Source organism: Myodes glareolus, chromosome 3 (genome assembly GCF_982192425.1).
Source record: "Myodes glareolus chromosome 3, mMyoGla1.1, whole genome shotgun sequence".
NCBI classification, from domain to species: Eukaryota; Metazoa; Chordata; class Mammalia; order Rodentia; family Cricetidae; genus Myodes; species Myodes glareolus.
Genome location: NC_142028.1, coordinates 85377929 through 85390193, shown reverse-complemented (window position 1 = coordinate 85390193; position 12265 = coordinate 85377929). Strand labels below are relative to the sequence as shown.

General features: G+C 42.0%; 1 protein-coding gene across 3 annotated transcripts in view; it reads left to right on the top strand.

Annotated features, from left to right (window-relative positions):
* Window positions 1-11375, top strand: part of Usp24 (ubiquitin specific peptidase 24) — a 138713-nt gene extending 127338 nt beyond the window's left edge. For all 3 annotated transcript variants that reach the window (XM_085686349.2, XM_085686351.2, XM_085686348.2), the window contains exons 62-68: window positions 1435-1500; window positions 3051-3117; window positions 4321-4399; window positions 6314-6389; window positions 7780-7866; window positions 8171-8281; window positions 8816-11375. In XM_085686349.2, coding sequence (XP_085542475.1) covers window positions 1435-1500; window positions 3051-3117; window positions 4321-4399; window positions 6314-6389; window positions 7780-7866; window positions 8171-8281; window positions 8816-8878 — 549 coding nt within the window. In that variant the 3' untranslated portion in view covers window positions 8879-11375. The remainder of the gene's footprint in view (window positions 1-1434; window positions 1501-3050; window positions 3118-4320; window positions 4400-6313; window positions 6390-7779; window positions 7867-8170; window positions 8282-8815) is intronic.
* Window positions 11376-12265: the final 890 nt, after the last annotated feature.

The following is a 12265-nucleotide window of genomic DNA, read 5'->3' as shown; positions in this document are numbered from 1 at the left end:
TGTCTTCTCGAACAGTGATATAATTAATTATAAGGCATTGATCAATATAGTAATCACTACCTCACCCACTATACCTACTAAGCACAAAAACTATGCCAAATGTACTACATTTAACTCGCATGATTCTCAAGTAGTCCTATGAAATCGATGTGGTTCCCAAAACATGAAGCTGAGGCAGAGTAAGGAGCGTCATACAGTTAGCCAGTGACAGAGTAAGACTTTGGGACCAAGAAGGTGGCTTGTACCTGTGTGTTTACCACATCACTCTCTGTTTTTCTAGATGTTACTAGAAAAGTGTTAAAGTCTACATGTCATTTTACTCGTTTTTTAATCTTTGAATAATTATGCTTTTGATTCTCTTGGTGAAAAAAATGCAAGTACACAAATAAGGCCAAAGTCTACTTGGACATGTCCTGCTGGTCATCTATAGTCCACTTCCATCCTGCCCCAAGGAGCATGTTTTCCTTTCAGGTTCTGTATGTGAAATCCATACTTATCTACTATTCCTACCCACAGAAGTTCTTTTGAGTAGTAGAATTGCACATTTCTGTTTGTAATAGTGATCCACGTAGTATTGACAAGGAGTGGGTACTTAGTGAGGCGTAGCTGTAGCTCTTAATAAAGGGTGTTCTGCCCTCTTCTCTTGTCTGCTTACTCACTGTATGACTGTGAACCAAAGCATCTTCTTCTTCTACAAAACAGGAAGAAATAGAACTTGACTTCAAAGTTGTTGTGATTCGTGCAGCACTAGGCAAAGTGTTTTATAAGTACCATTCCTGCCTCCTTGGAAGTATATTAATACTTCCAGTATTGCAATATTCTTTCCCAGTTTTCTTATGCACAGGCTTTGGACCAAATATCAGTTTCCAGTACCTGCACCAGGCAGTTTACAACTGCTTGTACTCCAGCTCCATGGAATTTTCAGTGCCTCCTCCTAGCCTCTGTGAACACCCGCGCACATATGTGCATATGTACACATAAATAAAAATAAAGTTTAAAATGCATAAAGAGGTTTTATAAACCTTGTTTTCTTAGTGTATTTTAGCAGGGTTTTTTTGTTTGTTTGTTTGTTTCATAAGCTGCCTTTTTAATATACTTCACTCAGGGCTTACCTCAGTTTTCCCTTTACATTCTCTTTGCTGTGGGCATCCTTTAGAAAATGAGCAGAGTGTGGATGAGCTGTGTAAGATCAGGGCTGCTCGTGACTTAGAATGCTCCCTTTCACTTTCTCCCTCACTTTCCTAATAACGTAAGTGTCATGGGATACTTAGGGGTTTATTTGGCCACAGCTAAGGATCTGGGAATTGAGGCCCTGAGAGGAGCTGACATGACTAGTGACAGGCAGACAGTGGTAGAAGTGGTGCTTGACTCCAGAACTGTGCTTTCCGCTGAGAAGTCACCAGATTGTTTGTCCTTTCACAAAATTGTTTTCAGAACCAGCTAGACACTGCTCCACCCCACGAGTTAAAGAATACATTCCAACTACTGCATGAGATATTGGTAAGTCTCACATTTCTCTGCTGACTAGCTTGCATTTACATGTTTACAAGTTAGCATGTGTTCATAAGCCACTAGTTCCTTACTGATTTTTGTTCAGTTTGCCTGCGTTTGCTGATTCTTCTTCATATCAGTCATGCGTCACATGCATTAGTGACTTGGAGAGGACCAGCAATGAAAGTCTTGGAGCATTCATGATCTTGAAAAAGCCAGGCAAAACCACAGGCAATTATAATCAGAGGAGTAATGGATGGCAATTAACCTTTATTGAGGCCTCAGTTGTGTGATTCACTGTGCTTAACCCTGAGGGCAACACTCAGAAGTTAGCTGATGGGTTTGCAGGCATGACATTGTTGGTCATGTTCTTTCTGTTAGGACAGAGGGTCTCTATGGATTTGACTGTGTAACTAAAGAATAGAATGGAGCCATGTAGTAGAGCTTGGAGTGGGGGTGAAGTGGGAGAGAATGACAAAGACAGGTTACAAAAGGCTACCAATGCCAGGATACAGCAACTTCTTCCTGTAGGGCACAAGTTGGATTTAGTCAATTAATATGAATGTGAAGTGATCAAACCATATTAGCTCCATTTCTTGCAAACACCAGTTATTAAGAGAAGTAACCGTATGCTTCCTTGGATGTGCATGTAGCCTCCAGTTTCCCTTCACTCCTGCTTCCTGAAACATGCCTTTTTGTTCATCTTCATATCTCCCAGCCTCTGCTGTCAGTCATGGTGAGCCATGAAAATGCTTTAAGCAAAAAATGAAATGACTCATTTGCATAGCAAGACACCTTTGACAATTATTTTGAAGGAAGAACTAAAACAAGCAGGATTGGATATTGGGAGATCATCCAGGATCCTGGCAAAGAAAAGAGGCAGACAGTAGAAGGCCAACAAGGAGCAGATCAGCTGGAAAGAAAAAATAGAATTTAATGAGCTGGTGAGAGAGACTACTAGTCCAGGACCTCCTAGGAAAGAGATTGTATCCCTTTAAAAACCTAGTGCAGAGGTTTGAAATGGCTTAAAATATAAAAATATATCATGGCAAATACATGATGGGTGTCATCTACCTAAAAAAAAACCTCTTTCTGTTCTTTTTCTTCCTTTTGACCCCAGTCCTTTTTTATAGACTTTGGGAAATGCTATAGAGCTATGTATCATTGAACTGGGCTCAGCAGACCCAAGAAGTGGACTGTAGTGCACAGCACTTAATGCCAATAACTAAAGATGTAGCAAGAGCCTGAAGCAAAACTTAAACACATTTTTCCTAAATAAATTAAAAATGATCCTGTGTTCTTAATCACAAACCATCTGTCCTCAGCCCTCAGAAAGCTATGAAGTTGTTAGAAACACATATATAGGAAATGAATAGCTCTTTAAAAGTTTTGGTTTTGAATTAGAGACGTGTTTGAGATGCATAGCGATATCATAACATCCCTCAGTGTTTGGGCTCTGCTGTAGAAACTAGCTTCTTGAGTAGAGCTGTGGGGAACACCAGTAACTTCTGCGCGGGCTGCTGCTCTCAGTTGCTAACTCTGTCTCCTTCCTCTGACAGGTCATTGAAGATCCCATACAAGTAGAGCGAATCAAATTTGTATTTGAGACAGAAAATGGATTACTAGGCAAGTATGCCAGCTAAGGAACAAGTGCCTTATTTATAATTTATAGATAGGCTCTGTTCCAGCAGGCATGGCCCCTCTGCTCTCCCTGACTTAGATGACTGCTCCATTAGAAGTCTTCTTATTGTCACTGGGGTTCCTCATCCTGACCAGGAGACTGTCCTTCCACTCGGTATGGTACAGTCTAGAGTTTTTTCCCAAATCAAGAAAGGTTTAGGAATACTATGAAGTTTTCTACGAGCTAAAGAGGTCTTTCTGGTGACAGAAATCTTTTCCTTCCCCAGCAGCCAGGGAAAGAAAAACTAACACCTTAGACTTAAGTATTGTCAGATATATGAAGTGTGATTGTCATTTGACCCACATGTCCATTGTCTACCATGTTGTATGTCTGGACTTTGTTTTGTAAAAATCTGAGTTGGCTTTAATACACTGCCTTAGAAATAGTTCAGTAAAAATGTACCTGTCCACTTTCCACCACCCACTAAAATGTCCTTCATCACAGATACTTTGAATTCTGTTATGTACCATCATGGCACACATAACATTTCTGTTACTAATTATATCTAACATGGAGTTACATAAGATATTTCACTATGGCTGGTATAGCTGTTCTCCTTTGTATAAGTTCCCCCGATCTTTACAATAATGGCCTCACCTACAAAACATCTCTCAGAATATATCCCCATCCTCAAGCAGCACGTGGCAGCATTACTAGAAACCTAAGAGCCACCATGTAAGGCAGAAAAGAGCTACAAGCTCAAAGGTTTCTAAGCTCCAGTTTGGGGTAGTGTACTATAATCATAGCATCAGCCATTTAGGTTCCATAGCATCTGGAACCTAAAAGCATAAACACATGATGAGTAAGAATAAGCATTTATTTTTAAATTGCTAAAAGAGAAAGGAGGAAATATTTGTTACATAGAACTAATATCATAAATTTCCATTATCAAATGATAAATAGTTGTAACTGTTCTTGTCTGGGCAGCCATATGGGGGAGTTTTGAATACCATCCCGTTGAAGTTGTAGTTCTTCCAGTTCTATTACATACAGTTGTGTTCTTAACACAGTAAAACACTAGAATCTGGGTGGTTCTGTTGAATAGGTAGTTGTTCCCTACCCACTTATCAACCTTATTTCAGAACAAGAGCATCACTGTTACTTGAGCCTCCCGGGCCGTCTTGTTAAAGTGTCTTGTCTTCCCCCAGCGCTGATGCACCACAGCAACCACGTGGACAGCAGTCGTTGCTACCAGTGTGTCAAGTTCCTCGTCACTCTCGCTCAGAAGTGAGTACACACCTAGAGTGCAGAGGACATGGGTTTGACTGTGGTGTAGGAACTGCCTTGTTTTGGGGCCAGAGAGGATCTGACAGATTGGGGTCATGCTTGCTTAGAAACTACAAGACCCTATTCAGATTGTCTCCCCAAAGGAAATGAAGGGGAAATGTTAGAAAAGTAATAGATGTTCCAGAATTTCAAAAAGGAGAAAAGGGGATCCCCTGGCCTTATGTCAGAAGGGTAAGAATCGGGTGGGTTTGAAAACCTTGGGAGCAACATTTGGTGAGCTTTCCCAAAGCTGCTTTCATTAACCAGCAGCTTCTTGAACCCAAAGTCCCTAATTTGAACGTCTCTCAGGAGACAAAATCTTGTCACCTGAATCAGTAGAGCACTTACAAACCCCAATTCTGTGCCATATGTTTTGTTTTCTCTGCTTTATGATCCTTAAAACAGCCTGGATTTGGGGAGATGCCGTATCACAAATGGTTAGAGTGGCATACCCACCATCTTAGACCTAAACTTACATTTTGAGGTTGACCTCAGAGTGAAGGTACTTTTTAACCATGACACAGTAGACAGTACATGTTACCTTAACCTCGCTGAATATACACAGTTCGTGCAGTTCAGTAATATAGGCTCCTTTGTGTTGGTAGAAGGAACGAGCCAACTCCCACAAGTTGTTTTTGGGCCTATACATGTGCACCATGGCACCTACATAGTAAATAAATAATTGAAAAAGTTTTAAAGAAAACTTGTACTTATCACCATCCATCTCTAGATCCCTTCATCTTCCAAAACTAAAACTCTGAACCCCCACTGAATACTGGCTCCCCATTTCCTTCTTCTTTGAGCCACTGGCAGTCATTTTATTTCTACCTTCATGAATTCGGCCACTCTGGGTACCTCATAACTACCTTGCTTGACTTAGTGCAGTATCTTCAAGGTTTGTCCGTGCTCTAGTTAGAACTCCCTTCCTTTTGAAGGCTGCTACTGTAGTTAGATACCACGTTCCGTGTGTCATTCTTTAGTTGATGTTGGGAACTTACGGTGGTGCTAGTCTAACCTGGTGTAGTCCATAGTCAAATAAGGTCAGTGACTTTAGTAACTGTGTTGTATCTGCACTGAATCATCTTCTTTTGTAGGCATAGAAATATTCTTAGACTTATATCAGAATAAGACTTAGACTTGTTTCAGAATAAGAATGAGAAGTTTATGGGACTTAATCTGTTGTGCTTGAACTTCCTAAACAGAGAATTAGGGTAATTTGGAATAGTGTATTTTCCTAGAGGACATAATACTCTGGATACAGGTGTCATCCTACCACAACTGCAGGTCCCTTGATTAGACTTGATATCAGCATATCAAAATGTTTGTTTCCAAGTAGTGCTAGGACCAGTGGCATGTCCCCTACCAGCGGCTACATGCTGTCAGTGTCCTCACATGTCCTGTCTGCACACACCAGCAGCATCATCATCTTCAGGGCTGTCTTCAAAGAAGAAGGACAGTGATAGAAGAAGCCAAGTAGAATGGAGATGAAGAGAGGTGCTCCCAAGCATGCTTTAAAAGTATTCCCCCAAAAATCTCATTCTCCCTTCTTCTAACACAAAATTAAAGCTCAGTTTGATTATATAAAAAGATTACTTATTAAATATACAGTTTATTAATAGTTGGGTGGGTTTGTTTAGTTTTCCAGCTCTGAACTTTAGCTGGACTGTTGATTAGCGTTAGAGATAGTGAGACTAGGCACTGTATTTGCCTTTGCTGCCTTTTGGAGTTCAAACAGATGATGGTCTTTACTGTTCAGCCATAAAGGGAAAATTTAGTTTTAGTAAAAGTAGCATTCATGTTTCAAGTACAAATGTAGCTGAACAAGAATATTTTCAAAGAAGTATTTTGACTTGTAATAATATGCTTGGTCACCAGGTGTCCTGCTGCTAAAGAATACTTCAAGGAGAATTCCCATCACTGGAGTTGGGCTGTGCAGTGGTTGCAAAAGAAGGTACTAGAAGTCTGAGCTTTCCCAGCTCTATAGCATAGGCTCTAAAACGACACCTTACCTGGAAAAAGATTTTTTCCGTAAACTAACTCATAGAATGATCTCAAGATACTTTGAGATGTCAAATAGTTTTTAGATCAATTTTATTATTGTTGTTGCTGTTATTTTTATTATATGTATGGATGCATGCACACACACATACACACGCACACATACATGCTAGTGCCTATGGAGGTCAGAGATATCAGATCTCCTGGAGCTGGAGTTGTAGGCATTTGTAAGCTGTCTGACATGTTTGCTAGAAATCTAACTTGGGTCCTCCATGAGTGGAATACATGCTCTTAATCACAGAGTCATCTCTCTAGCCCTTCAAACATTTCTTTAGTCAGTACATACGTGTTTGTATTAAAGTTGTGTCTTAATATGGTTACACCCTCTCCCCCACATCTCACAGGACTTTGGTTTTTTTATTGTTGTTGCCAAGATTTTATTTTTATTTATGTATATGTGTGTGAGTATATGTACATGCTTGTAAATGCCCATGGAGACCAGAAGAGGCTGTCACATCCAAACTTTGGAGATGCTAGGATCCAAACTCAAGAGCAGCAGGTGCTCTTTGCTACTAAGCCATCTCTCCAGCCCCAAAGGGTTATGATCTAAGACATGCCTCCAAGTGGATGATAGTACCGAGTCTACATATCTATGTTTTTCTTTTAGATACATACAACTATGATAAAATTTAGTTGGATATTAGGCACAATAAGAGATAATGATAATAATGATAAAGTGGGGACAGAACACCCTAGAGAATTGATAACAGTGTACTGTAATCAAAGGATTTTGTACTGTACTAATGCATCTTGTGGGAGTGGGAAATGATGTGACATATGTATAAAGAGATGGGTGGTATAAGAAGGCCACGTGACTGTTGTAATTCTCATATGTTACCAGTAGAAAGATCCTTGAGCCATTAGCATATAAAGGGTAGAAACATGGCTGGACAGGTGGCTTATGTCTGGAGTGACAGTGGGACAGTGCAGGCTTTCATCACAGTACTCAGACTGGCACACAATTTGACTTATTTTTGGAACTCTCTTTTTAATATGTTTGGACCATGGTTGTTCACAAATAACAAAGTGTGGGAAACACATCCATGCATAAGGGGGGGGCACTGCTTAACATCTGTCTTAACTCCGGAGATGAAAAGTTGGAGGCTGGTGCTCCAATTAAGAAGCATTATCTTCCTGTTGGAAAGTGGGGGACAATCCCCCATGATAACTGAGGTGGTAAAAGTCTAAGTAGACTTGTACCTTTGGCTGTTAGACTCTGGTGTGTAAGAGAGGAACTGTGTACTCATGGGGGCTTGTCACCTCTGCTTGGCCTTTTATCCCAGATGTCAGAGCATTATTGGACTCCACAGAGCAATGTCTCTAACGAAACCTCAACTGGAAAAACCTTTCAGCGAACCATCTCAGCTCAGGTGAGGGATGTCTGCTCTGGCGTGCTTGAAACCCTTATGCCAGGTTCTTAGAAACCACAGCTCAGGGAAGAGAGGGAAGGGTAGGAAATGAGACACAGAAGCAGCCTTTGGGTTTTTGTGTGAACATGAGCTGGTGTTCTCAAACCCCGTGGGAATAGATCGCTTGTCTGAGAAAAGCGCTGCTGCAGGTTGTTGGGCAGGTCTCCCAGGACAATGGGTTGTGGGATGCTTTGGCAGCTGTGGGGAAAGTGTTGTCAGATGTCACTGGTTGCTACTTTATCTTCTCGTGTTTGAATCTCTACAGGACACATTAGCATATGCCACAGCTTTGTTGAATGAAAAAGAGCAATCAGGAAGCAGCAATGGCTCAGAGAGCAGCCCTGCCAATGAGAATGGAGAGAGACACTTACAACAGGTACAACAGGAGCCTGTCTTTGGCTGAAAGGACATTTGCTCCTAAGCATCCCAAAGGTCAAGAAAGAAGAGACCCTGCTTCAGAGAGTGGGGATAAAGATAGACCAGCTCAGTCCTAGTTCAACTAGGTCAGTCTCCAGGCATGAGATTACAGAACCTGATTGTAGACTCAGGAATGACCCAGCAGGGGTAGTGCCTGGCATGAAGTGTCACTGGTGTCCAGTCCCCTCTCTCTTTCCCACTGCTCAGTCAGTCCAAATGTAAGTCTGCCTGTGTGGGTGTAGAAAAGAAAGTGCAGCCTGAGGCCAGTCCAGGGTTCTTTTAGTGACTGAGTAAGACCATACAAATGCAAACACTTTGCATAATCAGAAATTGCTAGAAGAGTAATAACATTGTGTTTTATTACCTTCTAATAAGCAGAACTAAGTTGCTCAATGAGGATATACTTAAATTATGAACACAAGTAAAGAAGTCAGTGTGGGAAACTCTTCCTTACTTTAATTGTAGGAACCTTAACTTCCTCTCTTTGCCTCAGGGTTCAGAATCTCCCATGATGATTGGTGAATTAAGAAGTGACCTTGATGATGTTGATCCTTAGAGCAGTGTGCCCAGATGGGAAGCTCAGCACCTTTTAGAAACCAGAATCTCATCCTTGAAGCCCTTACAAGAACCTGGAGTCTGAGCCAGGAGTGTGATGGAGGACCATGTGTTCTGAAGGGAAGCCTTCTCTAGCCACTAGAAGGTTGAGAGCTGCTTGGCAGTGGGAGAATCCTGGCGTGTGGACCAGCTGTCCCCGGGTTACATGTGCACTGACACATCAGGAAATAAAGCTGGTGGCAAACTTCTGATACATGAACATAGAGAGTGAGAATGGAGGGATAAAGCTACAGTTTTCTCTGTGTTGAGGGGCTGTTGGGGGAGGATCCTTTGGTTTTTATATTTTTAGGTATGTGAGGGAAATTTTTAATCTGCAGTAACATTGAATAGGAATATCCAATTTAGAATGATGTAAAAATATGTGGTAAAATTCCTTTCATTGTAAAATAGTAATTGAATCTGGTTTACACAGACCTTTGTATTTAATATGTCTCCCTCTTTGTACAGAATCTCTGGTTTTGTCTAGTTAAGGGCCCTCAGCATAATCTTAGATCTTGATGACATGTTACTAGTATCAGAAATTGTGGCATTATTAAGCTCTTTAAGGTATTTTCTGATTCAAGTTTGAAAAGAGCAATAATAAATTTAAAACAAAACAAAACAAAAAAGCTATGTTCTCTAGAAGTATAGGGTGCATTCTTTGACATCAATCACTGAAAAGTGATGGGTTGTTCCCAAAATAAAATTTTAAAACAACGAAATTAAAAGCACTTTATAATTTTATTGAGTTTGACTTCATAAAATTACCTTTTTAATGCTCGGAGACATATTGAATAAACTAGTCTTAAGTCATGTGATCTGCAATCATTTGTTTTTACTTAGACATGATTCCTGTGGCCCTTGTATTGATTGTATATTAAGTTAAATACCTAAGCTGGGAGCTGCTGCTTTGTGAAATTAATCATAATTTTACTATAGAGAAAAAATTCAAGACTTTGTTTCTCCTTGACATGACTGATACTAAAAAGGCAAGATTTAAAACTTACTTTCTCTGAAATAACTAAAAAATAATTAGATACCATCCATTTAGTTGTATTTACCAAACATGGCATCAGCCACTCGTTCAGGCTGGGGTTACACAGCCATTCCCTGTGCTCTTTCATTTTGTATTTTGAATTGCTCAGTTCATCCTTGTGTCACCGTTAGTTACATGTTCTGCCTTATTTTCCACTTGCCATGCTCAGAACTAAAGGAGCCTCTGGAGGTGCCAGGCTGCCACTGTCAGCTAGATTTGCCAAGTCAAAGAGGCACAGCCAGCCCCTAAGTGCCTTTTTGGTTGCTTTTGCATTGTGGGGACACGTGGCAGGCAGGTGGCATTCCCTGCTATGTGCTTCAGGGACCCTTCATTCGTTGTTCACAGGCCAGTGCCAGCTTTGGTCACTCACAAAGAAGGAAGGGCTAGCATGTAAGAGCAGAGCTGTGTCCTCAGGGAAACAGAGGCAAGTGGCAGATTTGGTCAGGTTCTGGTGTTCTTACAGTTTTTGAATGTGAGGGTCTAAAATTGATTTGAATACCTGAACATGTCCCACTGTTCCCTTCCTGACTCACCATCTCTTCACACCCATGCTTGCAGAAAGATTGTGTGGGACATGTATTGAAATGCTGGCGATGGTACCAATGGGATATCGCTGCCGGCACTGCACTCAGGAGCCCGAATTCAGGAGTGAAATTGCCACTTCTAGTCAGTCCCCTTATTTCCTATGGAAACGACGCCTTCCGCCCCTGCACCTGCTGTCCTCACATAAAGCTGCATCAGGATCGCCGGCACTGTACACTTTGGTCCATCTTCTTCCCGTGTTGCTGCATTGAGCATCTTTTCCATGTTACCAGTAACCACTTGATTTCCAACAGCTGCAGTCCACTAACCTACTGAGGACTTTTTAAAATGTAGTACCACAAAGTGACAATTATGGCAAGCTTGCCTTGGAAGAGTTGTCCTTTTTACTGCCAATTTTTGGATGAAGATGTTTTTATAATCTTTTACAGTGGTCCGCAATCAAGCAGGAATTGCACAATTGACTCAACGCTGTGTGTTCTCAAGAAGCTCTTGCAGTTCAGGCTGACCTCAGGACTGCTCTCCTGCTCCCAAGGCATCCTGGGACAGACAGATGAGCCTCCCACAGGCAGCTTGCCTGTAGCTCCCCAGGTGGATGCTCATGGTTGCCAACAGCTAGTAGCCGTAAAACCCAGAGCTTGAACCACCAGACTCACCTGGCTTGCCCCACCCTCCCTGCTAACACCCAGGCGTGTGCAGCATCTCTTGAGCTTGGAACAAGCAGACTGGAATTTTCCTCTGCTACCTCTTGTGTACAAAATCTTGTTTATAAAATTTCAAAAGGAAGTAGATAAACTAGGGAAGACTCTGGATTCAAAATTTGGTTCATGTGTGGTTGAGTTCTTAGCTTCTAAGAGTAGGAAATAAATTTTTCAAAAATGTAGAGTTGGGGTCTCACAGACATTTTTCTCTGAATGTCACATGGGCTGTGGGAGGGGCACTGGGGAGCGTAGGTGACAGAGAGTGAGGGCCACACTGCAAGGGGCTGTGTCCTCCTGGCCTTCCACGATCTCTGTGCACCACTTGGACAGGGAAAGCAATCATGGGCTCAGGACCTGTAGCCTCAGCTTTCAGAAGGAGTCTCAAGCTAAGTTTCCTGCTCTGGTCAGTCACATGGGTCCCATCCCCTTAGTACATTTTCCACTCCCTGCAGGCCAAGCCCTTCCTCCCAATCCTTGGTGAATGCCTGCCAACCATCTGCAAGAGCCAGCTGGCCACGTGTGGCTCTCTGACCAACCAGCATATGGTCCTTTGCCATGTAGGAGACAGCAGAGATCTCAGCTGGGCTGAAAGCACAAGTACCAGTGGCTCTGGTGTCAAAACACCATTCTGACATTTGAGCCATTAGCATCCGTCAACTAGAGTGCTTTCCACACATGACACTAATGTTCAGAAAACAATTGGGAGATTTTTGGCAGATCCATTTGCTATATAGACTGTATAGAGGTAGACTTTGCTTAAGACAGTGATATCAAGAGATATCACTGGATGAGGGGGATATTTGCACATTACACACTGGGAAGAGATCTGAGAGCATGCTTCACTTCAGTTCAGGAGCAACCGTGGTCTGCCTGAGAAACACCCACAGACTCAGGAGCGAATGAGCCCATAAACTCTGCTGCGCCCTGCATCTTCACTGGGTAGAGATGGATGAGGTGTTGGGAACTGGGCGTGCTGGTGAGCAGGAGCCACAAGAATCTAGAATGCCCAAGGGAACCAGGTTCTCCAAGACTAAGTACCAGGACTCTGAGGAGTCAGGAGGCTACAGGAAGA